At 43.0% G+C, this 27,955-nt stretch overlaps 1 protein-coding gene across 2 annotated transcripts; it reads left to right on the top strand.

The window, feature by feature from the left end:
• The first annotated feature begins 2,238 nt into the window (after nucleotides 1-2,238).
• On the top strand, nucleotides 2,239-27,870 carry LOC129834407 (cartilage intermediate layer protein 1-like). Of its 2 annotated transcripts, none has more exons than XM_055899359.1 (9): nucleotides 2,239-2,412; nucleotides 21,663-21,818; nucleotides 23,022-23,087; nucleotides 23,349-23,618; nucleotides 23,759-23,956; nucleotides 24,110-24,424; nucleotides 24,516-24,624; nucleotides 24,738-24,895; nucleotides 25,090-27,870. In XM_055899359.1, exons 2-9 carry the CDS (start codon nucleotides 21,758-21,760, stop codon nucleotides 27,438-27,440), a joined length of 3,528 nt encoding a protein of 1,175 aa, XP_055755334.1. In that variant the 5' UTR covers nucleotides 2,239-2,412; nucleotides 21,663-21,757; the 3' UTR covers nucleotides 27,441-27,870. The 2 variants fall into 2 exon arrangements, with proteins under 2 accessions (XP_055755334.1, XP_055755333.1); XM_055899358.1 differs by lacking the exon at nucleotides 2,239-2,412 and adding an exon at nucleotides 20,457-20,545.
• The last annotated feature ends 85 nt before the right edge of the window (nucleotides 27,871-27,955 follow it).

Genomic DNA, 27,955 nt, shown 5'->3' with positions numbered 1-27,955 from the left:
GTGGAACAACCACTTTACAATAGTGCATCTAACTCTTTTAAGGGGGGTGGGGGGGGGGGGGTTAGAAGGATTACTTTATCCTATCCTAGGTATTCCTTAAAGAGGTGGGGTTTCAGGTGTCTCCGGAAGGTGGTGATTGACTCCGCTGACCTGGCGTCGTGAGGGAGTTTGTTCCACCATTGGGGTGCCAGAGCAGCGAACAGTTTTGACTGGGCTGAGCGGGAACTGTACTTCCTCAGAGGTAGGGAGGTGAGCAGGCCAGAGGTGGATGAACGCAGTGCCCTTGTTTGGGTGTAGGGCCTGATCAGAGCCTGAAGGTACGGAGGTGCCGTTCCCCTCACAGCTCCGTAGGCAAGCACCATGGTCTTGTAGCGGATGCGAGCTTCAACTGGAAGCCAGTGGAGAGAGCGGAGGAGCGGAGTGACGTGAGAGAACTTGGGAAAGTTGAACACCAGACGGGCTGCGGCGTTCTGGATGAGTTGTAGGGGTTTAATGGCACAGGCAGGGAGCCCAGCCAACAGCGAGTTGCAGTAATCCAGACGGGAGATGACAAGTGCCTGGATTAGGACCTGCGCCGCTTCCTGCGTGAGGCAGGGTCGTACTCTGCGAATGTTGTAGAGCATGAACCTACAGGAACGGGTCACCGCCTTGATGTTAGTTGAGAACGACAGGGTGTTGTCCATATACCTATATACATATACATACCTACCTGTATAGATCCAGTGTCCCTGCACATTGTAAATATGGTACTGGAACTGACCCTGTATATAGTATGCATACTTACTTACCCTCTCGTGTTCTTCATATTTCTATTTCTTGTTGTGTTTTTGTTCTTCCTTATGTTATTTTTAGGATTACATTGTTATTTATTCATGCATTGTTGTGTTTAGAGCGTGCAAGAAAGGCATTTCATTGTACTTGTGCACGTGACATTAAAACTTGAAACTTGAAACTTGAAACACCTGGAGAAAGACGTATGAGACTCCATCTCTCCCTGTCTGTCTCACAGCATTGTACATATTCATTCAGCCTGTAAAACACACTGCAGACAGGAGCACTCTCACAGGAACACTGCATATTATCACCCAGGCCTGAATCCAACCTGACCCGTCCACAATACCTAACAGTTGGCTGGACAATAGAGGTGTGGAGCAATTGTGCAGGAGGATGGTGTCACTCCCTCCCAACGGTCCTTCAGTCTGCCCCTCCACTCCCCATCTCCTCACACGCTGCATTAGGACAGTATGGGCTGCCTGGAACACGCGGCCGCTCTCCATGGAGGTGACACTCCCCTACAATGCCCCTTGTTGAACAGAGGAAGAACAAGGAGTGGTCATGGGGACCCAGAGTCCATGGGGATCCCAGGCACAGCCCTGAGCTCTTATTGCACTGGAGAGGGTCAAGGGGCACAAGTGCATGGAAACTGCGACAAGAATACAGGTCAAGAGTGTCGGACACACAGCACAACATAAGCATTCATAGCACCCAGACATCCTCTCATTCAGAACCCCCACAATGGCCAATAGGCTGTTGAGAAATGGAGAGAGGTTTATTGTTCCAGCAACTGTTCCAATGTCATGGAAATGAATGAGGGAAAAGGTGGTTTTGTGTTTTGTGTGGAATTGCATTATTTCCCTCCTGTCTTTCTCTGCTCTCATTTGGAGTTTGACGGGAGAGGTGGAGTGCTGAGACTGTTGCCAGTTATCCTCACCACACAGCAAGACACACTTGAGATCAGAACATTGGCAGGATCAGAGTTGGAGTGTGTTCAGAGCCGTGTGTGTATTCAGACTCCTGTCGTTCCCCATCAGAGGGCTGCCATTTGTCAGACTGGAAGCTGCTCTTTCAAATGAACAACAAAAGGCTCTTTTCCCAATGTTCTCCTCTCTGCAGACCCACGGCTTTCCTTTTGAATTGGGCAAAGCCAGGAGCGCAAAGACAAAGAATGAATAAATGAAGCAACACAAAAAAGGATTTAGAAACTCATGTAAGCAGAGCCATCCCAAGTGGGCCGCAGAAAGGGTGAGATACAGAATGCAGGGAGAGAAAGGCAGAAGAAAGAGGAGGAATAACTACTTTAAATAGATAGATAAGAGTGTAGGGAAATTCTCCCATGCCATTCTTTGTTTACTTGTTTCTAGTTTTGCCCACACAGGCTCTTATTGTAGCAGTTCTCAGTAGAGCTGTGGCTGAATCCTCTGTGGCCACTACAGTGCAGCCCAGTCCAGATGGCCTGTTCTGTTCTCCCTACAGCCACCCACAGTACTACTGGAGTCCACCACCCGATGTGGAGAGACAACACAGGGCCTGTAGAATCCCTGGTTGTAACCCCAGCAGGAGTCCAGCCCTCCCAGTCCGTCATCCTGCCTCGCCTGCTGCTGTTCTCAGGAGGGCCCTGCCTGCAGCTGTGAGGTAGGTCTCAAGGTCCAAGGAGCCCCTCTATAGCGGTAACGCCCCCTCTACCCTGCAGGTAAACGCGCCTCCATTATCTCTGGCACACAGGCTGCACACTTCACTTCACAGGCGGTAACAAGCTAGAACCAGCACATGGGATCCGCTCTCCCACCCACCTCTAAGCAATCACATTCCCGCTTTCTCCAGCGCTCTCTCTCCCTCAAACTCTCTCTCTCAATCTCTCTCTCTCCCCACCTGAGCAGTTTAAGGGAGTGTGGTGAGTAAAGATAGCAAATAGCTTTTTAGAAGCTGGTTTCAATCTAGTAAATATTTCATTTTCTAACAGAGCTACTGCTAAATGCTTTCTATCATTTATGTGGCTCGATGACAGCTGTACAGTGCTTGTCCTTGAGCAAGATGTGGCACCACCAACTCATAAACACTGTATTTGTGTACTCCCACAAGTGCAAAATAAACTAAAAGAACAACAATGTTCCACACCCTCCTTTGTATACCGTATACTGTATATCGCTCTACATTAGGGGTAAGCAACCGTGTTCCTGGAGTGCCACAGGTATTTTGTTCCAACTAGGCACCACACCTTTACCAACTGAGCTAATTGATCAGTTCAGTGATTGCCTAAATTCAACACACCTGGTCTTCCAGGTCGGTTCAATCAAAAACAGGGCCATGGTTGCCTACCCCTAATCTACATGGTCTCCTCCCTAATCTCTGTCTACGTTCTTCTCCCTAACGAACATTAGGACTGTTTTCCTAAAAATATTAAATCTGCTTCGTTTTTTGTTTCCTTGCCACGGTACTAACAAGTATTGCGATACTGGTATCGTCCTGGCCCCTAATACATAAGCCTCGTTCATACCTGGTGCTAACATGCGTCCTTTGTCTTGATCTTGTATACATTCTGATTGTGCCAATTTATTAGCCGATGCATCTACACATGGTACTAAAATGTTTCTCTTATCCATCCACTGTGTCCGCATTGTGACCAGATATCCCTGTATGCTAATTATTTTACAGATATTTGTTCTAAATTTTTAAAAAAAATCTATTTTAAGACACATTAATACCATAAGTCAATAGTGCCACCTGTCAATGATTTTAGAGGGTGGGATAATGATGAGTTACATTTATTTGTATTTTATTTATGTAACCTTTATTTAACTAGGCAAGTCAGTTAAGAACAAATTCTTATTCACAATGACAGCCTACCGTCATTGCCCAATTCTGATATTTCTTCCACTAATTGATCTTTTGTTCAATCACATCAGATCTTTTCACATCATATCTTTTTCAGAGCTGATTTGATTGGTCAAAAGACCAAAACATTTTTAAAACGCACAGGCTCTGGAGGCCCCCCAACCGTCGAAAATAAAAATAATACCATATGAACACGTCATAAGCCATGGAAACAAAAAAAATATGACAGGAAATTAGCTGTAAAACTGCAACATTTTCAGTTTGCTGCAGCTAGCGACTGGAACAAGCTGCAAAAAACACTCAAACTGGACCATTTTATCTCCATCTCTTCATTCATGGACTCAATCATGGACACTCTTACTGACAGTTGTGGCTGCTTAGCGTGATGTATTGTTGTCTCTACCTTCTTGCCCTTTGTGCTGTTGTCTGTGCTCAATGTTTGTACCAAGTTTTGTGCTGCTACCATGTTGTGTTGCTGCCATGTTGTGTTGCTACCATGTTGTTGTCATGTTGTGTTGCTACCATGCTGTGTTTTCATGTGTTGCTACCATGCTATGTTGTTGTCTTATGTATCTCTTTATGTAGTGTTGTGGTGTCTCTCTTGTCGTGATGTGTGTTTTGTCCTATATATTTTATTTTATTTTAATCCCAGCCCCCGTCGCCGCAGGAGGCCTTTTGCCTTCTGGTAGGCCGTCATTGTAAATAAGAATTTGTTCTTAACTGACTATCACGTCAGTATAAAGGGTCGGGAGACAGGCACAGGAATGCGTAATAGGGGTTTTTATTTACCCAAATCACAGAGTGCCGTGTAAAGGCACAGGGACGAAGACCAAACAAACACCATACAAAACACAGGGTTTAAACCCAAACAAAAGAGCGAGTAGTACCTCAAATAAATAACACAAGCGCACAATGATGATCACACGGGACGAGACCCGTAATCATCTGCGCAATCCACAATGGCACGAAAGCCAAAACACACAGCACGACCAACGGACATTGTAACTAAAATCGACAGGACACCAAGGTAAACCAAGGGCACACTTATACAATTACTAATCACTGGGAATAGAGGCCAGGTGTGCAAAATGAATGTTCCGGAGGGATTCGTGACACTGACTTGCCTAGTTAAATAAAGGTTAAATAAATAACAAATAAAAACATTTCTCTCAGCTTCATGCCAAAATGTGTAGAATAGCATAATATTAGCTCTTAAACTGAAATGTTTTTTCTTTGCCCCATGGCAAATGTGTAGAATTGTAGGAAGTTAGCTGTTTTCCTGCCACTGACTCACACCCATAGCATTGTAAAGAATTTAATTTAAGCTCTAGTTGAGATTAATCGGTCAGAATTTTCTGTCAGAATCAGGAAAGGAACGTTTCCTTGTGACAGTTGTTCAGCAGCAACAGAGGCGGTCCAAACACCCCACCTCTCTCTCACACACATCGGCAGAAAGCTTGGCCCGGGATGGCCCCCTCAATGGGACTTCTGTCATTATAAAACAGCTGCAATTAATTTACGGCTAAGATTGTCTGTCCAGAATGAGCTCCAGGCTATCACCTGTTTGGGTCACACACGAATGTACACTAGCTAAAGGACTGATTATGTACTCTTACTGTAATACACTAGAGCTGGACACGCATTCAACAGTCTCCATCAAAAGAGCCAAATTAACCAATCTAAAATTTCATAAAATATAAACTGATTCTTATTGAATACTAAACCAAACCTGATTGTCCTCATGTCCTCTGTTTTTTCCAAATGGCATTGCTAAGCATGACACCACATTCGTAGTCCAAAGGGGAAGAGGAGAGAGAGAGAAATCTGCAGAGTAAGCTTTAATTGGGTAATTAGGCAAAGTGGGAATGAGGCGTTTAGAGGTCCTAATGGGAAGCGAATCGGCCGTTACCCAGTGATTGTCTTTTGCCTGTGTGACTATTACTTATGGTATGCAGCAAAGGGTCTGTTCTGCTTAGTGCCGCCCGCCACAAGCCTGGACTATGACCAGCAAATTACACTCATTACTGCGGGTTAGCTGGGCACGCCACACCTGGAGGAACAAACACACACACTCAAGCACACACACGTCGAGTCATATAGTTGATGCTTGTTTAACCTGTCATCAATGGCTCTTTCCACACCCACTCTTTATTGTCTTGTCTTGGGGTGAGAAATGTGTGATAATGGCCATTTGACCAGTAACAGGATTGGTTTTGTTTTACTGCTGGGATAAACAACCTCACAGAGTGAGGATTTAAAGACACAACGTCATCACCTATTCCTAGTAGGAAACGCCTTGGACCAGCCCACCTTTTAGAAAGCTATCATGGCTTAATGTGAGGCTGTTGGCTCTGATGGAGCTTCTGGAGGCTATGGCTCTGCGTTTTCCTCTCGTCTGGTCCTTTCTTTCATTGAAAGCTCCGTGTGAGCTCTGCCGTATCTGGAAACGGCTTTTTGCTTGACTGATGGATTTCATCTCACCATTCATTTGTCTTTAGCTGTGTTCCAATGGTGATGCATACATGTGGCGGCCGTCCACTGCCTCACAGTGACACCCTGTGGCACAGCAACACAATCCACACGTATTTCCGCTAACACACAGTCAACAGGCCATTTCACATTTTGATTTTTTGATTTACGTTATGGTGATAATTTTAAAGAGATTCTTTAGTTGGTCTCTATATAAATTGAGGAGTTTGTAGTAAATAAAGCATAGGTGAGTGTTCCCAAGATCAATCTTCGATCGCTGTACCTTATGATGTCCCCCCCGTACTTTTTGGTCCTGTGGTTAAATAAAAATGGGTGAATGTGCAAGCACAGGTGAGAGTAGCCTTTAACCACAAGGTGGCAATAATACTTTACTTTTTCAATAAAATGTTTGAACCTGCAGTCCAAAACCATCAGCGCATGATAGTGGTATAAATTTACACAAAACACAATACTTAAAAAACACTAAAGAAACATACTGTGCGCTACCTTCCCTCTTTTCTGCATACATGAGCAGAGTTTATGATGATCATTGTTCTAGTAAAGAGCAAATGGATGGAGTGATGAGAGGGAGAGTGGTAGAGAAGGGGGTGACAGAATCTCTGTGTGTCTGCACTGTGGAGCTAACAGAACAGCTGTGATTCATCCGATTCATTATTCTGTAATGGTTCAGAACATTTTTGTACGTTTGCCAATAGAGCTGCCTGACTGTCCAACTGTCCAGATAACAGTTGTTCTTACTCCAATCAGATTTCAGTAGTTCAGTATTTTCTTCTAATCCATATACCATCATAATGATCTTGTTCAATGACAATATACACAAAGAATTCTGAGGTGGATGGGTGTTTTGTCTTGGCTGAGTAGACCTGTCACTCGTGTGGTTTGTGTTGTTCATGATCCTCTTCTAGTAGGATACGTTTGGTGTAAAGGGAAAGGAGGAGGAGAGAGGGGGATGAGGTGGACTCTGATGGCTTTTCCAGCCCCACTGTTTCCTGTCTAGTAGAGGGGGGCTGGAACTGGGGGAGCACCACTTCCTGACAAAGCTGCTTTACTGACAGCAGGTTTATCATATAACATTATGTTACCACACCAGAGTCTTTAAAAAGGGGTTCTTGTCTCTGTTCTAAGTTCATTTCAGGCATCCATCAGTTCTTTCCCTGGTGTTAGAGTCTGTCCTGGCCTCAAAGCCGAGGAGAAGAGGTTAGAGATAGAGATGGAATGGGGCGATCCCAGCCCAGCAGTTATTTTCATATCCACGAAGTAATGAATCTATGAATTATTGAGACATTGGACAAATGGGTGATGTGGGGTCAATGCTTTTCTGAAAGCATAGCAGCGAGAGCTCCAAAAGAAGCCACACCACACACAGGAGTGCCATGGTTACAGAGTGGAGAAGCTGTGCTTCTTCAGCCAAACAGGACCTGAACAACAGGCTCACTCACTCAGTACATGATCTCAGTCCAGTAGCCAAGACCTTCATTTCAATTACAAACAGATGTTGTTCTGGAAATAAGTACCAGTTATGCATTTCTTGCTTTATTTTGATGTTGTATTTTCTCTGTAAGTGACTCCAGGAAAACATTTGTGTTCCTTTAGCCAGTGAAGGTGAATAATTCCAGTCTGATGCGGAATATCAGTTTTCCAGTTTCCCACCGTGGCTGGCGTGATAAGATGGTGAGCAAAGAGAAGGAAGGAACTGGGACTGAGGCTGGCCAGGAGGTTCTAGACAGTGATGTCATGTGTTTCTCAAAAACAAAAAAGTGATTGCAACACCTACTTCCCATCGGGGTCACATTTTGTGGGAGACTGGTTCTCTCTATACCAAACCACATGGAATTTCCTCTGCTGCTGCTGTTTTTAGCCAGACTTATCTCCATCCCTCCCACTCCACATTATGTTGCATCATAGTAACCCATAGGGCGCTGTGGTCAATCTTCCTGTTTGTCTCTCATGGAACATGGAGAAATCCTTTGAATTACAACCTGCAGCAGGTTCACCCATTAAAGGTTGAGATCCGTGACATGACAGTTGCCTGACTGTGGTGGTGTGACTCAATGCTTTAGTGTTTTTTAAATACTGTCTATTATTGTTTTTTTTTTTTATGTAAGGATCATGGCAGTATAATGAAGAATATTCTCAGTAAACTTGTATATATTTGGATATTCTACTACAGATGGTTTAAAAATCAAACAAACTGTTCAACTAACTATTGACCAGCCCTAACTCTAACCCCAACCCTGGCTTTATGTCCACACCCTGGCTCAACAACCCTAGCCATAACCTTGATCCCAGGCAAACTGTTGCATGTCAACAGAGTTGTAGTTGATCGTTTCTTATTAGTTTGAGCATCTATGTACCATCTATAGGTGACTATCCTATTAAAGTGAGACTAAATTCTCAGCTAGTGCAGTATGTGGGAATTCCAGCCCGAGTTAAGTTAGCGTAAATTTTATCTAATTACCTTTTTATGCACTTTTCTCTCTACGCGTATTCTGATCTTGAATTTAAGCATGAGAATAGCATGCTATTCACTCGCTATTCGTTTGGGGTGGAGATCAACGACATGAAGGTGTGTCTACAGATACACCCTATTCTGACCTTGACCCTCATAATTCCACCACCTTTACACTCTATGAAACGATGAATAAGGTGGAGCAACCTATCGGTTCCAAGTGGAGCAACATCTACTTCCTTTGTCCGATATAAATAACACCATTCTCCATGCACTGTAATTTACAAATTGATAAGAGCTATTGATAAGAGCTAGTCCACATGGCACAGACGTCAATTCAACGTCTATTCCACATTGGTTCAAACAAATTTCATTGAACTGAAACGTAGATTCAACCAGTGTGTGCCCAGTGGAAGGTAAAAGTGTAAGCCGTTTGAATAAGGGGATTGTAAATATAAATGACAATTGTTTTAGATCTATTTGACTTTATGATCGCTGGAGACAAATGTGAAACCAGTCATATGACAGCAAACTGAAGCACGCAGTATCAACATATCACCTTTTCCACAGTGAAATTTATGAAATGCTGGCTTTATAATTTGGGATTGAAATGTAGAGATCCAAGTTATAGGCTTCTGTAGCCATGCGCAAATGACAGTATAGCGCCAAACCTACAAAGTTCATTTAGGATTTCTAGAATAATATATTGAATGAAAACTCAATGAGAAAATATGTTGGCCAGCAAGTGGGTGGGTTTTCAGTGTTCTATTAAAATGTATTCAGCGCGCACAACGGAACCACGCCTGCAAAGCCCTTCACCGATCTGCATAAGGCAAGTCTGAATGCCAACTAGTGAAAAGTGCATAGGAAAGGCAGAAATTATGTGAGAGATCTTATATCAAATCAGATAGATGCGGTAAAGAGGTCAATGGAACGCAGACTATGGGGATAGAATAAGGACGCTGGATTGGTACACATTGAACAAATCTGATCTAACAAAGTGGATATTAATCAAATCCGTCATGATTGATGTATTGTAACAAGCCTACAATGTGGTTACTGAAGTCCGATTTTTATATATTTGGCTGTTTTTGCTGCATTATATTTAGAAGTAGTCCATTTTACAGTTTATAAGATATGACTGCTAAATGCTAACTCCCGTTCGTATAAGCTGGTAGCATGGTTAGCATAAAGATACCGGTGGAGGTAGTCAAAGTCGTTTTTTAACTGTAATGCAGCTGATTGGTGAAGATGACATGAATATTGGGATTGACATCCGTATTCATGTTTTTACCTCAACATAGCCTCAACATAGTGTGAAATACACATATAAACAACAGCCTGAATGTAGGCTCATTTTGTTGGGGAGAAATTAGGAGATTCGGGATCTGTCCTCCAAGGCATCTTTCCCCCACACGTTTCCATGGCATTTCCATTGTTTTTGGAAGTTCCATTGTCTTCTTTATTGCATCTATGGGAAAGTGAACTAAGATCCAAGATCTCAATTCTACCCTGTTTATATTGAGCAACCACAGACGTCTTACACAGCAAATTGGCCAGTGCAAATTTTTCAGTTTATAATTTCTAGTGTTGATTCAGGAGTTAAATTCACTCTGTAAGACTCAGTGGTGTAAAATAACCCCCAGTGTTGGTGTTAATAACCAGAGTTATTGTGTTACACTTTGGAAAGTGAAACAGTCCCATCAAAACCATACCCATCATTATCCTTTTTCCCAGCATGCTCTACTGCAGGTAGATTTTTTTAGGATTGTTTTTAATATATTTGTTTTTGCATGTACTGATTGGTTAATATCTTGCAGCAAAGATAAATAACATTCATTTTTCTAAAGTAATCCAGTTAGTTAGATTCATTGCACCCGTTACTAAAATGGTTGTTCCAGTTTAAATGGTTTAAGTAGTCTTCTTATCCACAATCTTTCCAAACCCTGACAGTTATTCTAAATGCAGATTGCGGGTGAAGAAAAATTCCAACTGTTGGATATCCTAACTGGTTGGATTTCAGTAGGAATTACATAGCACTTTGGGTAAGGGTAAAATGAGGTCATCAAGTAAGGCCTTATGATGTATGTATTGTCATAGTTACATTTTTATGATAGCATTCACCTAGGTACTCACTTGGTGAAAGCCACAGACCTTTAAAAGGATAATCGGATAACCATGTCTCTGTCACTAACAAATACAATCATGGGTGGTAACTCTACAACTCACTCGAAAAGAAAAGGCACTGTGGGAAATATGCAAATTTGGCTTTACACCATACAGTGTTAAAACAACACCCAAAAAACGATTTACTGTAACATTACAGATGTTAATTTCTTACACTGAGAAAGTGTAACACTAAGCAAAGTGACTCCAGTTTACTCTAAATCAAGTGTTATGTTTTACAATGTAGGTGTTGCATATTACTCTACAGTAGAGCTATGCAAACACCACGATCAAGTTCATTTGAACACTTTAAGAGTTGAATGGGGAACATTGCAACAGAGTTCAATGTTGAACACTTTCAAAACACAGGAACGTTTCCTTCAAATGGTGTATTGTCAACAAAGCAACATTGGATTGAATCCCAGCCCAAAAGTATATGAGGAATTGTTGTTTCATTGTTGCTCCTTGTCATGAACATACTAATCTAGATAGTTTGTAAATAATACTTTTTAGACAGTGCTTCCTTAATAATATGCCTATGATAGTGGTTATCCTTGTTAGATAAGACACTGTGTTATAGCACGCTTCCATCACTTCCTCACAGACTACCCTGTAATAACACTTATTGTTCCACATTAAAACATTGGCCAAAGCCCTTTGACAACATTCCCCACTCTTCTTTGTCATTATGTGTGCTGCCTTGCCAGTGAAGCCAGTTGAAAAGCTATAAGTGTATTTGCAGTTTTGTTCTTCGAAGAATCCAGACCATCTTTTATGGTCGCATTTTAGTATGAGAGCACTGTGTACATATCACTTTTTATTTCGGTAGGTAATTGTTTTCCTTTCAGTGTTATTTTCTCTGGTACAGTGTTTAAATTCTTTTGTATTTAAAGGAGTCCACTTGAAATACATTCAACTGTAGGGAGGTCAACTATGACAGCATTGTAAACCTCATTTACCACAATCTTTAAGTCATTGTCTTTGTGCTCATATTTTCAGGCTCAGATCACCAGACAATACAGGTACTGTAAAAGCATTAAACTGGAGAAGCAGTGGGCCCTGAGAGACACACACACACACACATTTGATAGGGTGCTCCCTCCAGGTTTCATAAGGACCTGTGAGTCATCTGATTCGGGGAACAGGGTTCACCAGCTCCCTAAGAGGATCCTTCTCTTTCCTGCTTACTCACGGCTCTTTCAAGCCTAGATGAGGCTCTAGACCGAGCAGCATGAAACCATTCGCGACTCTTTCCCATGTCTTCAAACTGTCTAAAGCTCCTGTCTTCAGAGGTCTTGGAATGGAGACAGAGTATGGGATTCATCATGGTGTAGGTTGGGCACTTTATGGTGTATGAATTGTCTGTGTTCTCTGAGAAATAGAATAATTTTTTTCTATTCTTATTTTATTGATGTATGAGTTAAGGTTCTCCTAAAGATAAGACACATTTTAAATGTATGCTTCGCTGCTCTGGGATCTGATTTTCCTTTATTCCCTGCTTCTAACTGAGGAAAGTCTTTCTGAGGGCTTCAGAATGTAAGAGTGTTATTCTCATATCTGTAAGGAATAGAATCAAATAAAGAACATGCAGTATGAGACACCTGTGCAATGTTGTACTTTCAACAAAACATTTCTCCGTTTTTCTTCTCCGGAGTGAGTCAATCCCTCCTGACCTTTAGCTGGAGGCCTCAGGGGTCTCCGGCAAACAAGAGCGAGCAAAAGATGGATGACCTCGTCCTGCTGATTTCATGAAACACATACCATCCATCTTTTCAGTCACCCCACATGTTTTTAATCTGGCCATCCATTCTACATTCCTCCATGGTTTATAGCTGTGAGCCAGGTCCAGGCTGGCTAGCACCATAGAGGATTTGCCTGAGCCTTTACTTGTGGTCTTTAAATGATGTGTGGGTGTACGTGTTACTCGCGTGGGAAAGTGAAACATATGTTCTCTCAACTACATGTGCTCAGGTAAAGAGTCTTTATAGTGGTGTAAGTGGAACTAGGTTTGCACTTGATGGTGTGTGTGCATGCCAATGAGTGCACCGTAAATCCTTTACAGGTTTTCTTATCTATGTGATGTTTGCTGAAGAGATCAGGCACCTGTAGGAGAGCAAATGTGACCTACACTTCCGTTTCCTACACAGCTGTGGAAGGGGATCTCTGACGTGTGAAGAGTTGACGTGCTTAGGTCCACAGTTGGCTAGGGAATACCAGGTCTTTAATGATTTCAACCTTAGAAACTAGGGTAGAGTAATGTATTTCACCTTTGTTTTTTTTCTCAAAACACTATGAAATCTGAAAGTCACAATGAGACCCACTTGCCCTGGGATAGTAGAGGCTAAATCAGATGAGATTTTTTATGTCTTGAATCAATCATCGTTTAGCCCTAGGAGCATTAATTACCAAAAGCTTTCCATTATCTTTTTCATGTTTTCTCACTCTTACCACAGCGTTTTCCTTTCTGACTCCTTCTGTTTTCTATTTCATCACACCTTTTAATGCTTTCAATTCATATGGCATTGTTTTTCGCCTGATCCTTTTGCAAGGCTTAAACTGAATGACATCTTCGAAACATTATTGCCCTATTATTATGTAAGTGCTTAAGTACACATTTTTAAACAGTTACTTTTTCCTCGCTTTAATAAAAGCAGCCTGTTAAATCTAAGAGAAATCTTGAAAGATCCGATGGACTGTTGTCAAAGACCAGTCCCGCTTCATCACACGGCAGTTGGAGACTGGCCTCTCAACCCTGTCTCCGCTCAGCTCTTATTTATGCCCGTCTCTCAGCGGCACACAGACTGTCCCAACTGTTGGGTTCCAGCAAGACTTTTCCCATTGACGAGTAGACAAGAGACTGTTTTATAGGTCTGTCAGTGTTAATAGCAGGCGTTGATTTAGTCTGAAATGAGGATGATTGTGTACGAGCCAAGATAACGTTATTCAGTGTTTTGTGAAACGGCCAAGAGATTACTTATCCAGTGGCACACATCATCTTGACGTACCTGTGGGTGTGTATGGAATTTCAAATATCAAAAGCATCAAACAGGAGTCTGCTGGGCCTAGAGTATGAAGCTGAACCTCCCCATCCATTGGCTTTTCACTTTCTAATATTTAAACCAATGGGGAGACTACAAAGAACACAATGAGAAAACCATTCACAGTTGGAGACGTTGTCCATTTACATTACTGACGTAACTTCTGTAGCCTACATCCATCCATTTCCTTCCAAGAGTTAAACGTCCACACATTGACATCGGCAAATGGCGACGTCTTTCTGAACATGTCAGGAAGAAGAAGAAAGTCTCTCTCCTCCTCCGTGTCCTTCTCCCGTGAAGCGGGCCCCTAACGACAGAAACAGAAGCTGCTCTGGTGGAGTCATTAAGCCCAGGATCCCCATGAACCCCCCAGTCCACACTGATACAAACCACTGGAGTCTCCTGTCTGCTCTGGTTAGGTATGGTTTCAACTCCACAACACTTCAGGGAGACTTCTACTGTTGATGCTTGGCTGGGCCTCAGCAGAACTATATCTTGGAGGTGAATATCACTGTGAAAATGGGGTCAGACTGTAAATTGAAGAATCTCTTGAAGACGTATTACTTGAACAGATTTAGATTATAACGCTCTTATCCTGGGAAATGTATTAATCTCTTAACGTCTTTATGTAAAATCAGGAGTCATGCATCATGTTTTGGTTCAAATCCAGTTCTCAGAAAGTTTATCCTTCACCATGCTGCCAGATTGTATTTCTAAGGATCTGATTATCTTGTTGTCATTTATACTTAGGTAATTGTATGGGAGCCATATCATTTTCCATCCAGATTATGGAGATTATGGTTATGTTGGCCGTAAAACAAAGCATACAGACCAATTTCAAAAAGTATATTTCCAACCTGCCATAACAGAAACAATGTTTGCTCTCATACTGTTGTTGGAACACTTTTTTTATCAGGAACTGTATAGCTGCAGGGATTATCCCAGCCATTGACTTCTAAATGATGACGTCATACATACAGACAATGAGATAATGACTGTCACCCTATTAAACCAGAATAACATAAAACAACAAATAAAACTGGACACAGTTTGGGAAAACTGGACAGTGTTGTGCGATGTCATTATAAACATGACCTGTCTGGAGTCCAACTGAGGGACAGACCATGTGGTGCACGGTGTCCTATGACCCAGACTGTTGCCTGGAAACATTGAGTGTTTGCTTATGTTTTTTGTCCTTCTCCCACTTCCTTTCCCCTCCAGCCCATCCTCCTCATTTAGTGAGAAAGAACTGCCTTTGAAGACTGACAGAATGTCATAAAGTTGCCCCCTCTTAACAGCCTGTAAATTGTACAGTTAGTAAAATACACCTCTATAGAAAATTGCTGTCTGAGTGTTTTAGCTGGCAGTACAGTGGCATGGGAAATGTGGTAGGTAGCTAGGTGACTAATGGGGGCATGTCACCCAGCCCTGTGAGAGTCCATCTAAGACCACCACTGTTAAGGGCATAATGCTCCTTGAGGTTCTCTTCCTTCAGGTCCCCGTTTACTGCAATCCAAACATGTAGAACCACACCACAGGATACATTCATAATGTTAAATAATACATTATGTATTATAAGTTGAAACATGCTTTCCATATAAACACAACATGTGAAGTCCACCAAGCTACTGTACTGGTCTGTGCCTACCATAGCATTTTTCTGCTAATTAATGGTCCCTCCTCTGTATTTCCCTTTCATTAGTTGCTATCAGTGAAAAGTACAGGAGAGTTAAGGAATCTAGTGGAACACTGTCTGGAAAGAGCTTCAGCTCCCTGGGACATGTGTCTGGCTCAGAGCCCCGCTCCAAACTACTTACTGATTCCACTATTCTAATGACCAAACCAAATCACTGCACAGGAAATGCAATAATTGGTGGCAGGTAAACATGAGGTAAGATTTTACTTAAGGACAGTGCAGGCTTTTCCATTTGGACATGGCTCTCGGGGCCACTCCGTAGGAACTTCCTTTTCGACTTCGACAAGCTTTGGTCTGCATCTTTTTATTTTACACAATCTATAATCTATCAATGTCCAAATCTAAAACTATCGGTGAACATCAAACACAAAGCTCTCATTAATATCAGTATTTATCAGTGAGGTTAGGGATATAAATAACAGCATGCATCAAAAGAGCTGTGGTTTCTCTCTGTCACTTCCCCTGTGTGTAAGACTGGCCCCCTACCCAGCTCTAGATGTAGACATCTCTGGGAGAAACCCTCTGGTTCTAGCACAAGCATTTTGCTACACTCGCATTAACATCTGCTAACCATGTGTATGTGACCAATAACATTTGATTTGGTGTCCATTTGAACTCCAGTTCTGTTGTTATGCCAGCGGGTGAGTGGCATCCGTCCACTCCTCCTGCTGTGCATACCGCGCCTTTTAATTTACATGATGAGGTAAGTTAATGAGGGTCGCGTGGAAAACCATCAGACTAAGAACTGTCCAGGACCGTTTAGTAGAGTCACGCTGACCAGGTATTTTTAGTATGTTTCCACAGTTCCTAGAAATGCCAGTCTACCAACCAGCCTTTTCAACCAAGGGGATGAAATGAATGACTTCATCAATCCCAGAAAACCCATGAGAAAACCTCATGTCCTTTTACTGATGACCAATAATTGATGAGTAGACACAATGATTGCACGATGCAAATATAATGAAATAGACTTTCATTTCATAAGAACCCTATCTATAAAGTTATTAATGAATGTAAATGACTAATGTGAAGACTACTGCCATTCCATTTCCAAGATTGTGCAGGCCTGCTATAATGTGATTGAGAAGATAGGGTTAAATGTCTCATACAGGATCCCTGATGATGATGCAGCGTCAGTCAACATTCATCTATTAAGGGTTCATGTTTGGTTTCACCGTGATTTAGTGGATGATGAAGAGTGAGTGACAGCATGATGACAAGTGGATGAGTTGTATAAATACAACCATTTTATTTGTCTTTGATCTAATGTTCCTATAATTACATTTTCTGATCTTAATGATATTGTGTCTATTTAGTTTTTTTTTTTTATAGTGGATTTGAAAGTTAATTTATCTTGTTTAAAGACACAGTGAGTCTCTTAAATTCTCATTAGGTAAAGGAACAAGCTCGTTCAATTGGATTCAGCTGTTGTAGAATTTCACACTAATACCGCACTGTGCTCAGGTGCTAAGTGACGGGCCTAAGGTGTCAACATTGCAGGCTAGTCTGGTGGTGAGAGGGATGTTAGTAGAACGGGATTCACATGATTAGACCGATGAGGGGCTATTCTGTTCTGACTCACCTTCTCGCAAATGGTGAATCAATGTATGAATGTATCCACTCCATTTGTTGAATAATGTCAAAAAATGTCAAGTTGAATGTTGTCCTACTCGTATATAGTAGCAACAGAATACTAGATTGGGAAGTACTTACGTTTACATTCATCATTATAATCAGAGAATTTTTTGTTTATGGTCTCAAACTGGTTTTGAATGTACAAAAAATAAAATTCCTGACCTTTACCAGAGCTCGCACTCAGCCAGAGAAAATTAGCAATGTCACATCTGGTGGCTTATCCATTGAAAAAGTATCATACTACAAATACCTAGGTATATGGTTGGATGACTATGGATAATCTTGTGACAAAGCTTAAATGTAAATTGGGTTTTTATTTTTGTAATAAGGCTTGCTTCCCGCTTATGGCTAGAAAGAAGCTTGTTCAGGCCACTTTTCTCTCTGTTATTGATTATGGTGACGTGTTGTATATGCATGCAGCCTCCTCCGTCTTACAGAGACTGGACTCTCGCTTTATTACAAATGCCAAGTCACCATTGCACCTTGTACCAAATGGTAGGTTGGACCTCACTTTATATGCGCAGAAGGCTGCATTTGTATGTGTTCATCTACAAAGCCCTTTTGGATACACTCCCTCTTTACCTCTGTAGTCTGGTCTCCTTCACCACAAGCAGTTACCATACCTGGTCTGCTAGGTTATTGCTACTTAAAGTCCTCAGGACATTCACAGTATTAGTCAAGACTTCCTTCTCGTCTTGTGCACCAGAGGCATGGAGGCATGGAAAAGTCTACAATCCATGCTTCATCTAGATATGTTAGTGCTACTGAATGAATTTTAAATATTGATGGGAGACTCTGTTACAGAGGAGTGTAAATGTTTTTTTTAGGCTGGATCATGTTGTGTTGTATGTTTTCATTCTGTAATGTATTGATTGTTGCTGTCTTCTTGGCCAGGTCTCCCTTGAAAAAGAGACTCAGGGTCTCAATGGGCTTTTCCTGGTTAAATAAAGGTTACATCATTTTTAAAATGTTTATAATCACAGAATTCTTAGTTAACCTCAACCTCTGTTCAGAATCTAAGCAGTGAGTCATGGAAGATTTTCCATCACCCGGTCTGTCACATATTCTCTCCTAACTAGCTAGATGTGTGACCGCTATGACCTCATGTTGTTGGGCTACACATGTTTATAGCTTTTAGTGCTATCGTAAGTCAGTATATTGCTGTTGGCATGCCATTACGGAAAATCACAAAGACACTGTTTATCAACAGATCGAAGTCTGGATAAATTAATACCAATAATAGAGGGCATGAATCTGTGTGTTTACTGTCCTAACATGGTGTCGTTCATGATAACTGTTTTCATGGCCTCTAATCTAAACTGTTGATGGGAGCAGCTTCAGAGAAATGTTACTGTGTGTTGATGTTGCACAACAAAAGACAATCCCACATGGGATGAAGCCATTGTAATTACCAATTCACATTAGATGCTATTGCTGGCATTTCAACTTGAAACCATTAATATAATCGTTTAGGAATGGGTGTGTTGTGTTCTTGTCTGTGTTGGAAGGTCTTTGACTCTCTCTTTCTCACTATAGTTACCACAGTATCCTACTCTCTTTCTCACTATAGTTACCACAGTATCCTACTCTCTTTCTCACTATAGTTACCACAGTATCCTACTCTCTTTCTCACTATAGTTACCACAGTATCCTACTCTCTTTCTCACTATAGTTACCACAGTATCCTACTCTCTTTCTCACTATAGTTACCACAGTATCCTACTCTCTTTTTGTATAGTTGAATACTGATATAAGCCTACTCCAATATGAAGGGTAGGAAATACCAGACCATCCATCGCATGTACATTAGGTGGTTAAAGATGGAATCCGCAGTATGGGGAAACAGCTCCACTGGCCGCCCCAGCACAGTTGTTTTTGTTGACGAACTGAGGAGCTTCGCGAAGCATGGTTAAAACAAAAAAAAAGTTTGATGTTTGCAGTAACTTCTTTGTTATTGTAATATCCCAAATGGATGGGGTAGTTTCACCATTAACCTTTATCACTTGCGGGAATTGGACTATATGGATAGGGCTAAAATGAAATATTCATTACAGAATAAATATGAACCATATACATAACCATGGTAGCAATTGAAATGGAATAGCATGTTTGTATTTGTAAAAAAAAAAAAAAAAAGATTTAAAAATTAAAGGAATAGTTAGGAAATTATGGGAAAATTATTAGACTAAAGGTGAGGACACAACAGTTGACCGGACAAGACTCAATCCAAACATTACACTGTTGATTTTATGCGCATTTTACATTTACTGTACTTCTCACCGCGCTTATCTATAACAACATCTGAAAATACTCTGGATACATTCAGTAACATGATAAGAATATTCCTGACAAATGTGGGGTAGGTGCAACATAAGACATCAAAATGACAAGGGTTTGAGTCAGAGGACTAACTGGTGTCTCCAAGTGGCCACACACCTCTCCAAAGTGTACACGGTTCCCAAGTCATTTCAATGCGCTTTCATGACTTAAAAAAGAGTCTTCAACTATAAGGTGCTTTCTTTTTTCTCTCCTAGCTGTGAGGTTGAGGAACTAGATCAAGCACATTACTGTTGTTGCTGTCATCTGGGTCAGGTGTGCCTCATTTTAAAGCTTGTTCTATTGCCAACATGACTAGCTAAGTTATAAAATATGATCTTACAGTTTTAAGCTTTCACAATGCAATTCAGGGAAACAGATCATCATTTTGGTGCGCATAGAAAGGGGTCAAGAGTGTTGAGATCAATTTTCTTCACAATAGACAAACATGTTCAGAACAACCGAGAGTATGACTCCGTGTCATCTTGTAACTGTACATCAAACACAGAGATCATAAAGGTTGACACTGATGGAAATGTGAACTGCACACTTGGACTCACAGATGATTGGCTTGCTTGTATGACATCAAAGCAGCACTTATTATCATCCTCAACGTCTCATCTTTCAAAATACAGAGTCTCTGTAAAGAGCTCTGACATCATGTATAGAATAGCTCTGACGTCATGTATAGCACGTTACTGTAAAGATGCTGGGTTCCAATTTAGGTGTTTATCAGTGCCCAAATCTGCCATTTTCAACCCGTAGACTGGTAGAAGTGTAAAGGGCAACGGATTCCAGCTTTAACTAGGTTCCATGTCCACTTAAAATGATGACCCATCTGACTGATTCTCCCTTATGTCTAGACCTGGGTATCCTCATCTATAGACACAGAGGTACAGCAGAAGGTTACAGTAAGCCCCCTACCTTCCCAGAAGCAGCAGCAGAGAGTGGGCTCAGTCGTACTTGTGGTCTCCAGTCTTCACGCTCTCAGCTGGCTTCCTGTGAATAGCACAGATCCGACCCCTGGGCTCTGCACTGAGCTATATAAGAGAGAGAGCAGCAGGACAGTCAGCACAGACACAGCACCCTGCATACAGGGAGGAGAGAGACTACTGAACACTACTATACAGAGATACTCACAGGGTAAGACTGAGATCCATAGTCACCTTCTCTTTCCCTCTCGTTCCCTGTTGGCCCGTCTTTGAACTTTACTATTAACGTTGTTCTTTCAACAGACAGATTTTTTACAGACGATTTGGGGGTGCTGAAGCGAGTTCAGCTTCTGTTCTTTGAGTGTTGCTTTATTGATGATATAAAACTGTTCAATATATGCACATTTGTGAGTTCAGACATTTCCTAAAATAATGGAAGACATTCTCGTTAGTCTGTGTGAACTTGAAAGAAAGTTTGACGTATTGAAAGACAATAGGTTTCAGCTTGCATGTGTGTAGCTATGAGTGTTTGTGTGTGATTGTGCAAGGAGGTAGCCTATTCATGGAAATAAGTAAAAGTGTGCGTGGCTTTTCATGGGATATCGTTTGTGTATGTAAGTGTGCTTGTGTGCGTGTGTTTTCTATTTGGCTTGTGTAGCCCTGTGCTTGGTGAATGGATGCAGAAACGTTTTAGTGTTCCCGTGACACCAAGTGATGGCTAGCACAGATGTGTCATTTGAGAGGGGTTCTGCACATCCATAATGTTCTTTCATTCTGTATGTTTCTGCACCCGCCTCTAGTGTCCCTCCTAGAGACCTGAGTGAGAAGGATAAAAAATAGGGATTGTTTTATTTGATAAATGTGTCATTCTGCTTGGGGTATTTAACCACCAATATACTGTATGTTTTTAAAAAATCTCCTCAGTGAAAATATGCATGTAATAACTGTGACCGGGTTGTAGATCAGTGGAGGCTGGTGGGAGGAGTTATAGGAGGACCGTCTCATTGTAATGGCTGGAATGCCATTAATAGAACAGAGTCAAACGTAGTTTCCATATGTTTGATACCTTTCCATTTATTCCATTCCAGCCATTACAATGAGCCCATCCTCCTATAGCTCCTCCTTCCAGCCTCCTTTGGTGGAGGTCCTCTACTTGATATGTTTGAGATATTTAAAATACCTAATATTCCATCCATGGAATCATATGCAATAGAAAATAAAATTATTAAAATTAATACTGTGTAACACAAAGTTACACTTTACTGTTTTTGTTTGTGATAATCTGCCAGCAATGATTCTGGCTAAGTATTTACATTTTCCCTCTACAGGAGTTGCTGGAGGTGTTGGTGGACTATTCTGGCGTGTGAAGGTCATTACTACAAGGTCACAGGTCACAGGTCAGAGGCAACAGCAGCGTGCCAGGATGTGCTGCCTGTCAACATGGGCTCTCCTCCTAGCTCTGGGAGTCACCACTACGGCACAAGGTTGGTCTTCATTAGCAGTTACTATTTACATTCTTACTGTCCCCAATACACACACACACATTCCTAACATGTACACACATCCCTGACACACACACACACAAGAACACACACACAGCTCGGTTTGGGAATTGTAACTATTATTTCAACTGGAAAACTTTTACATTTTTTCAACATGTGTCAAAACGTAAACCAGGATGATATCCTGTATGTGGAAATTCGATTATCATTGATCATTTCATTACGTGTTCTCAACTTGCCTACCTGGTTAAATAAAGGTGAAATAAATAAATAGATACAGTTGAGAGTATTATCTCATGTGAATTTGAGAAGTCAGAACAGAGGTCTCCTTTGGACATTGACCGCAACCTGGTGATCTTCTGACTCTGCAGAAGCCTGTGCTCCATATTCTCCCAAATCATTAGTAAACAGAGGTATATTGTTGCATGTCACCATTACTGATTCTGCTCCACATCCTTAAGTAGGCGGGATATGTATAAGTACCAGGCTAAGGAGACACCTGTCTGCAATTGGCCACACAAGTACGTGCCAGTAGCATGTTTATACTGAGCCCCTATGTGAACTCAGAACGATTATAGCGTTTGGTAGGTACTGTAAATGCAATGGTCTGGGAAATGTCCAAATGTGCATTATGTAACACTGTACACTACAAAAGTCAGTCTGTAAATTACACAGCAATGAGAATGAATAATGAGTATCAATCTCTTGGGATCAGTGACATTAGTACAAAGCAGTTGATTGTTTGCAGCTGAGAGTAACGATGGGACATAAATGGAAAAGAAATCAGCTCTAGTAGCCTTTTCACTGTTGGTCCACAACATATTTCCTTGACCCCTTTGAAATGCCATTGGCACATTCATGTGTTGGAGCAATTCATTATATTTCCAAAGTACACAGGGCAAATCACCAGAAAGAGATTAGAGTGTGGCATAACATGAAGAGAAAGTCAAAGTCGTAATATATTGTTCCATGACTCAGAGTATAGTTGAAAAGTTGAACGATTTGAAAGATACAGATTCTTTCCCATTGCTTTACGGGTGGCCAGACTACTCTAGGAAGAAATAGCCAGAGGTTTGGTCTGTCTGGTCTGAGGTTTGGGCAGTCCGGTCAGCAGTAAGGCATTGGTCAGTGATGTCACAACAGGTCAATCATGAGTCATCGTGAGGTGTGTGTGATGTTTTACAGGAACATGGAGGAGAGACAGTTTGAGAGTTGCGAGACAAAACAACCCTGCAGTCTACCACTCTGAAGGTAACATCCCAAAATACATCTCTTTACACAATTGTCACTACTGTGGCATTAAGTCCAGCTTGTGGCTTTCAGTCTGGTTAATGTCTATGTAATAATATGGTATGAAGAAGTATAACTTTCAGAATTACAGCCCAATGGCACCAGTTATGTTTACAGCAGCAGCGAAAAGAGCTAAACAATGTAATGCCATTGTTTTATGGCCAAAGAGGAAACACTGTAACATTCTGAAGTAGTATTCTCCGTGCGACATTCTGTGTCCAGATAACTATGAGTGGACCACTTGGTTCAACGTGGACCACCCTGGAGGTCGAGGAGACTATGAGCAGTTGGATGCTATCCGTTTCTACTACCGTGCGCGGGTGTGTGACGTCCCCCGGACCCTGGAGGCTCGCACCACTGACTGGATCCCCGCTCGCAACACAGGGGAGAAGATCCACGCAGATCCTACCCTGGGCTTCTGGTGCGCCAACACTGAGCAGGCCCCTGGCCGCAACTGCTCCAACTACGCTGTGCGCTTCCTGTGCCCTAAAGGTCAGTCTGGTATGTGTGGCTGGAAGCCTTACTTTAAATACAGTTGAGAAGTAGCTACTGTATTACGTCAAATAAAACATTTCTATCTACTGCAATTATATCTGACTTTTGTAATGGAGTGAAAACCTGTTTTCAATCAGGCAACACTGGGTCAGAAGTCTCTCAGGATGCCTGGGGTCCTTGGTCAGACTGGAGCCATTGCTCTGCCAAGTGTGGTCAGGTGGCAATGCAGGTGCGCTCCAGGAAATGCCAGTCCCAGCCTAAGCAGTGGGATAAGCAGTGCAGCGGACCTACAGTGGAGGGTAGAGCCTGCAAAGGACCTGAATGCCCTGGGACTGGTGAGTCGCTCTCAGCATCTCCATTACAGCTATTAAATATGATGGAAACTTTTGTAATGTCACAGTACCATAAGCATTTTTTTTCTAGAAATCTAAACCAATGTACAAAGTCACTGTCTGACATGCTAAATTGTATTGCTGCTTTTGTTCCAGGTTGCACACTGCACTGTGAGATGGGTAGGGTGAATGCGGAGTGTGACGCTTGTATGTGTCAGGACCACATTGTACTGGGCTCTGTGCGCGGTGCTGGAGGTCTCCCTGCCCCAGGGGCCACCATCCTCCGCTTCGGCCCCAGCTCCAAACTCCTCACCGTCACCGACCACAATGGACACTTCCGCATCCCAGGGATCTGTCCCGACGGCAACGCCACACTGACCGTCCAGCTGCGGAACCACGCCCCTCACACTGTCACTGTGACCCACAGCACCGAACACACCTCTGTCCTCAGTATCATGCTGAAAAGAGCAGGTAAAATGGCCACAGAAAAAGAAATTAAAGCTGACATTGTTACATTTCTCTGTTTTACATTGGTCTCAGACACTGTAATGTGATCCCTCAGAGAAGCTCCATGTGGTGAAGAACCCTGAGAACAAGGCCAGAAGAGAGGGCCAGACAGCTGCTCTCTGCTGCAAAGTGGGTGGATCACCAGAGCCAGAAGAGTACCAGTGGTAAGCCAATGGATCTGTAATGACAGCTTGAAAAATGTTATATATATATACCATATCAAAATCAAACAGTTTTTGCTGGGTATAGTGTTCAACAGTCTTCTGTGACTCGGTAGGTTTCACAACGGCAGCCTGCTGGACAGGAAGCAGCTGAACTATGACAGCACGCTGGTCTTAAGAAACCTGAGCATGGAGCAGACTGGGGAGTACTACTGCAGAGCCAGCAACCAGGCTGGGGCCATCAAGTCCAAACCTGCCATAGTCACAGTCTTAGGTCTGATCACAAAGCACCACAGTTGATATTCACACATTCATATTTACTATGTGAACAGCCATTAGCATGACATCAGTCAATGATCAGATGGAGAATGAAAGGGCATTGATTTTCTCAAAATAATTCCATTGTATAATCAGATTGTAAATCTTTTAATATGGGTTGGTCTGTATTCTACTCCTTTCTCCTCACAGGTAAAGATCAACCTTCATGTAACCCAAAACCCGGATCCTACCTTATTCGCTTACCTCATGACTGCTATCAAAACAGCACCGACTCACTCTATTACGACGTAGGAAAGTGCCACTCAGGGACTTGTGCAGGACAGCTGGACAATGGAATCAGGTGCAAAGACTCAGTGGCATACTGCTGTGGGGTGGCAAAGATGGAGAAGAAACAACTGAAATGCCAGGGCTATGAGCTCCCCACCATGGTGGTGGCCGAATGTGGCTGCCAGAAGTGTGTGGAGACCAAAGTCATTGTGCGTGGGCGGGCTGTGGCTGCAGACACTGGGGAGCCCATGAGATTTGGTCACGTCTATATCAATGGAGCCAGAGTCAGCCGCACAGGCTACAAAGGCACCTTCTCCATCCAGGTCCCCCATGACACTGAGAGGCTGGTGATGACCTTTGTGGACAACATGGATAAGTTCGTCAACACCACCAAGGTTCTTCCATTCAACACCAAAGGGGGCGCCGTCTACCATGAGATCAAGCTTTTGAGGAAGAAAGAACCAGTGACCATCAGCTCAACAGAGCTCAACACTCTTCAGCTGGGAGAGGTGGAGGGCCAGGATCCTATTGCTGAGATCCAGATCCCACCCAACTCTTTCTACAAGCAGAGTGGAGAAGTATTTGTGGGTAATGTGAAGGCTAGCATCACTTTTCTGGACGCTAGAGACGTGTCCACAGCAGCAGCCGCACAGAGTGACCTCAACTTCGTAGGAGATGAGGGTGACACCTTGCCCCTGAGAACCTACGGTATGTTCTCAGTCGACTTCAGGGACGAGGAGGCCGGAGAACCACTGAACGCCGGAGAGGTGAAGGTGAAAATGGATTCAACACAGGTGAAAATGCCTGAGCACCTGGACACCATGAAGCTGTGGTCCTTGAACCCCGATACAGGCATGTGGGAGGAGGAGGGGAGCTTCCAGATGGAGAAGAAGCAACGTGGTAAAAGGGAAGAGAGGACCTTCCTCATTGGGAACATGGAGATCAGAGAGAGGAGGCTGTTTAACCTGGACGTCCCAGAGAACAGGAGGTGTTACATCAAGGTGCGAGGCTTCCGCAGCGATCGCTTCATGGCCAGCGAGCAGGTAGAGGGAGTGGTGGTGACCCTGATCAACATGGAGCCCACTGCAGGTTACTCCTCCAACCCTCGTGCCTGGGGACGCTTTGACAGCGTCATCACTGGCCCCAATGGTGCCTGTCTGCCTGCCTTCTGCGACGACCAGAAACCTGACGCATATTCTGCCCACGTCATGGCCAACATGGGAGGAGAAGAACTCGAGGCAGTCCCATCTGCTCCCAAGTTTAACCCCAACATCATTGGAGTCCCTCAGCCATACCTGGGCAAGCTGAACTACAGACGGTCAGACCACAATGACCCCAGGTTAAAGAAGACAGCCTTCAGCATCAATGTGGCCAAGCCCAGCCCAAACACAGCTGAAGAGCTCAACGGACCGGTGTACTCATTTGACCAACTGAAAGAGTGTGAGGAAGCCCCATTTACTGCAGGTCACTTCCGCTTCACCAGAGTGGAGGGAGATCGCTACGACTACAACACAGTGCCTTTCCACGAAGACGATCCTATGAGCTGGACAGAAGACTACCTGAGCTGGTGGCCCAAGCCCATGGAGTACCGAGCCTGCTATGCCAAGGTCAAGATCAATGGTCCCCATGAGATCAACATGCGCTCCCGAAACCAGGGCGGCACTCACCCCAAGACCGTTGGCCAATTGTATGGCCTCCGCGACACCCGCAGCATCCGCGACATGGACCAGTCCACCGTCTCTGCTGTGTGCCTGGAGTTCAAGTGCAGCGGCATGCTCTACGACCAGGACCGAGTGGACCGCACTCTGGTGAAGGTGATCCCTCAGGGCAGCTGTAAGAGAGACAACGTTAACTCCATGCTTCAGGAGTACCTGATTAATCACCTGCCTCTAGCCGTCAACAACGACACCAATGAGTTCACAATGCTGGCACCACTGGACCCTCTGGGCCACAACTATGGCATCTACACAGTGACAGACCAGGACCCCCGCACAGCTAAAGAGATAGCACTGGGACGCTGCTTTGATGGCACCTCTGACGGCACTTCCCGTGTCATGAAGAGCAACGAGGGAGTGGCACTTACCTTTACCTGTGGCAACCGTGAGGTGACCCGTCAAAGCGTGTTCCAGGCTCTGCAGAACTCCCCCGGGCAGTCTCTGGCGAGCGCAGTGAGGGATGGCCGAGGCAGGAAGCAGAGAGCAGGAGCCAATGCACTCCGCAACAGCCGTAGACGCAGTACTCGGAATCCCACCGCCACACGCACCTCAGGCTAAAGCACAGCACTACAGATCAGGGTCTCCACATCACAATCACATCAGACATGTTGGCAAATCACTAAAGAAAGTGGGTATTGGTGATGGGATTCAAATGTATATATTTTAGCCCTTTAGTAAAGATGCACAGGTTTTTTGTCTTCATAATGTACGGTTTGTAATAACATTTGATTTGTTACTGAAATATGTTTATCAATTGTAAGGCCCATAACCATAAATTCATAACTGAACAAATATTTTGTTATCTATAACACAGGTATCGCCCAGGGAACATTGAGATTTTAATGTTACTGCATTTTCTTAAACTGTGGTGTGATTAATATTTACTACTTGAAATTGTAAATAATGGGATATTTATTACACATGCCATTCAAGAATGTAACCTGTGATGAAGACACCACGCCCCAAATAAAACAAGAACCTGAGAACATGTTGGATTGCTGATTCCTCTTTGTTGGCACATTCACAACACAGCTGACACCATTGTGAAGCGCACACTACAGACAAGCTACTTA

The sequence above is a fragment of the Salvelinus fontinalis genome, chromosome 35 (genome assembly GCF_029448725.1).
Source record: "Salvelinus fontinalis isolate EN_2023a chromosome 35, ASM2944872v1, whole genome shotgun sequence".
NCBI lineage: Eukaryota > Metazoa > Chordata > Actinopteri > Salmoniformes > Salmonidae > Salvelinus > Salvelinus fontinalis.
The sequence above is the reverse complement of the archived record's forward strand: the minus strand, read 5'-3'. Positions and strand labels throughout refer to the sequence as shown.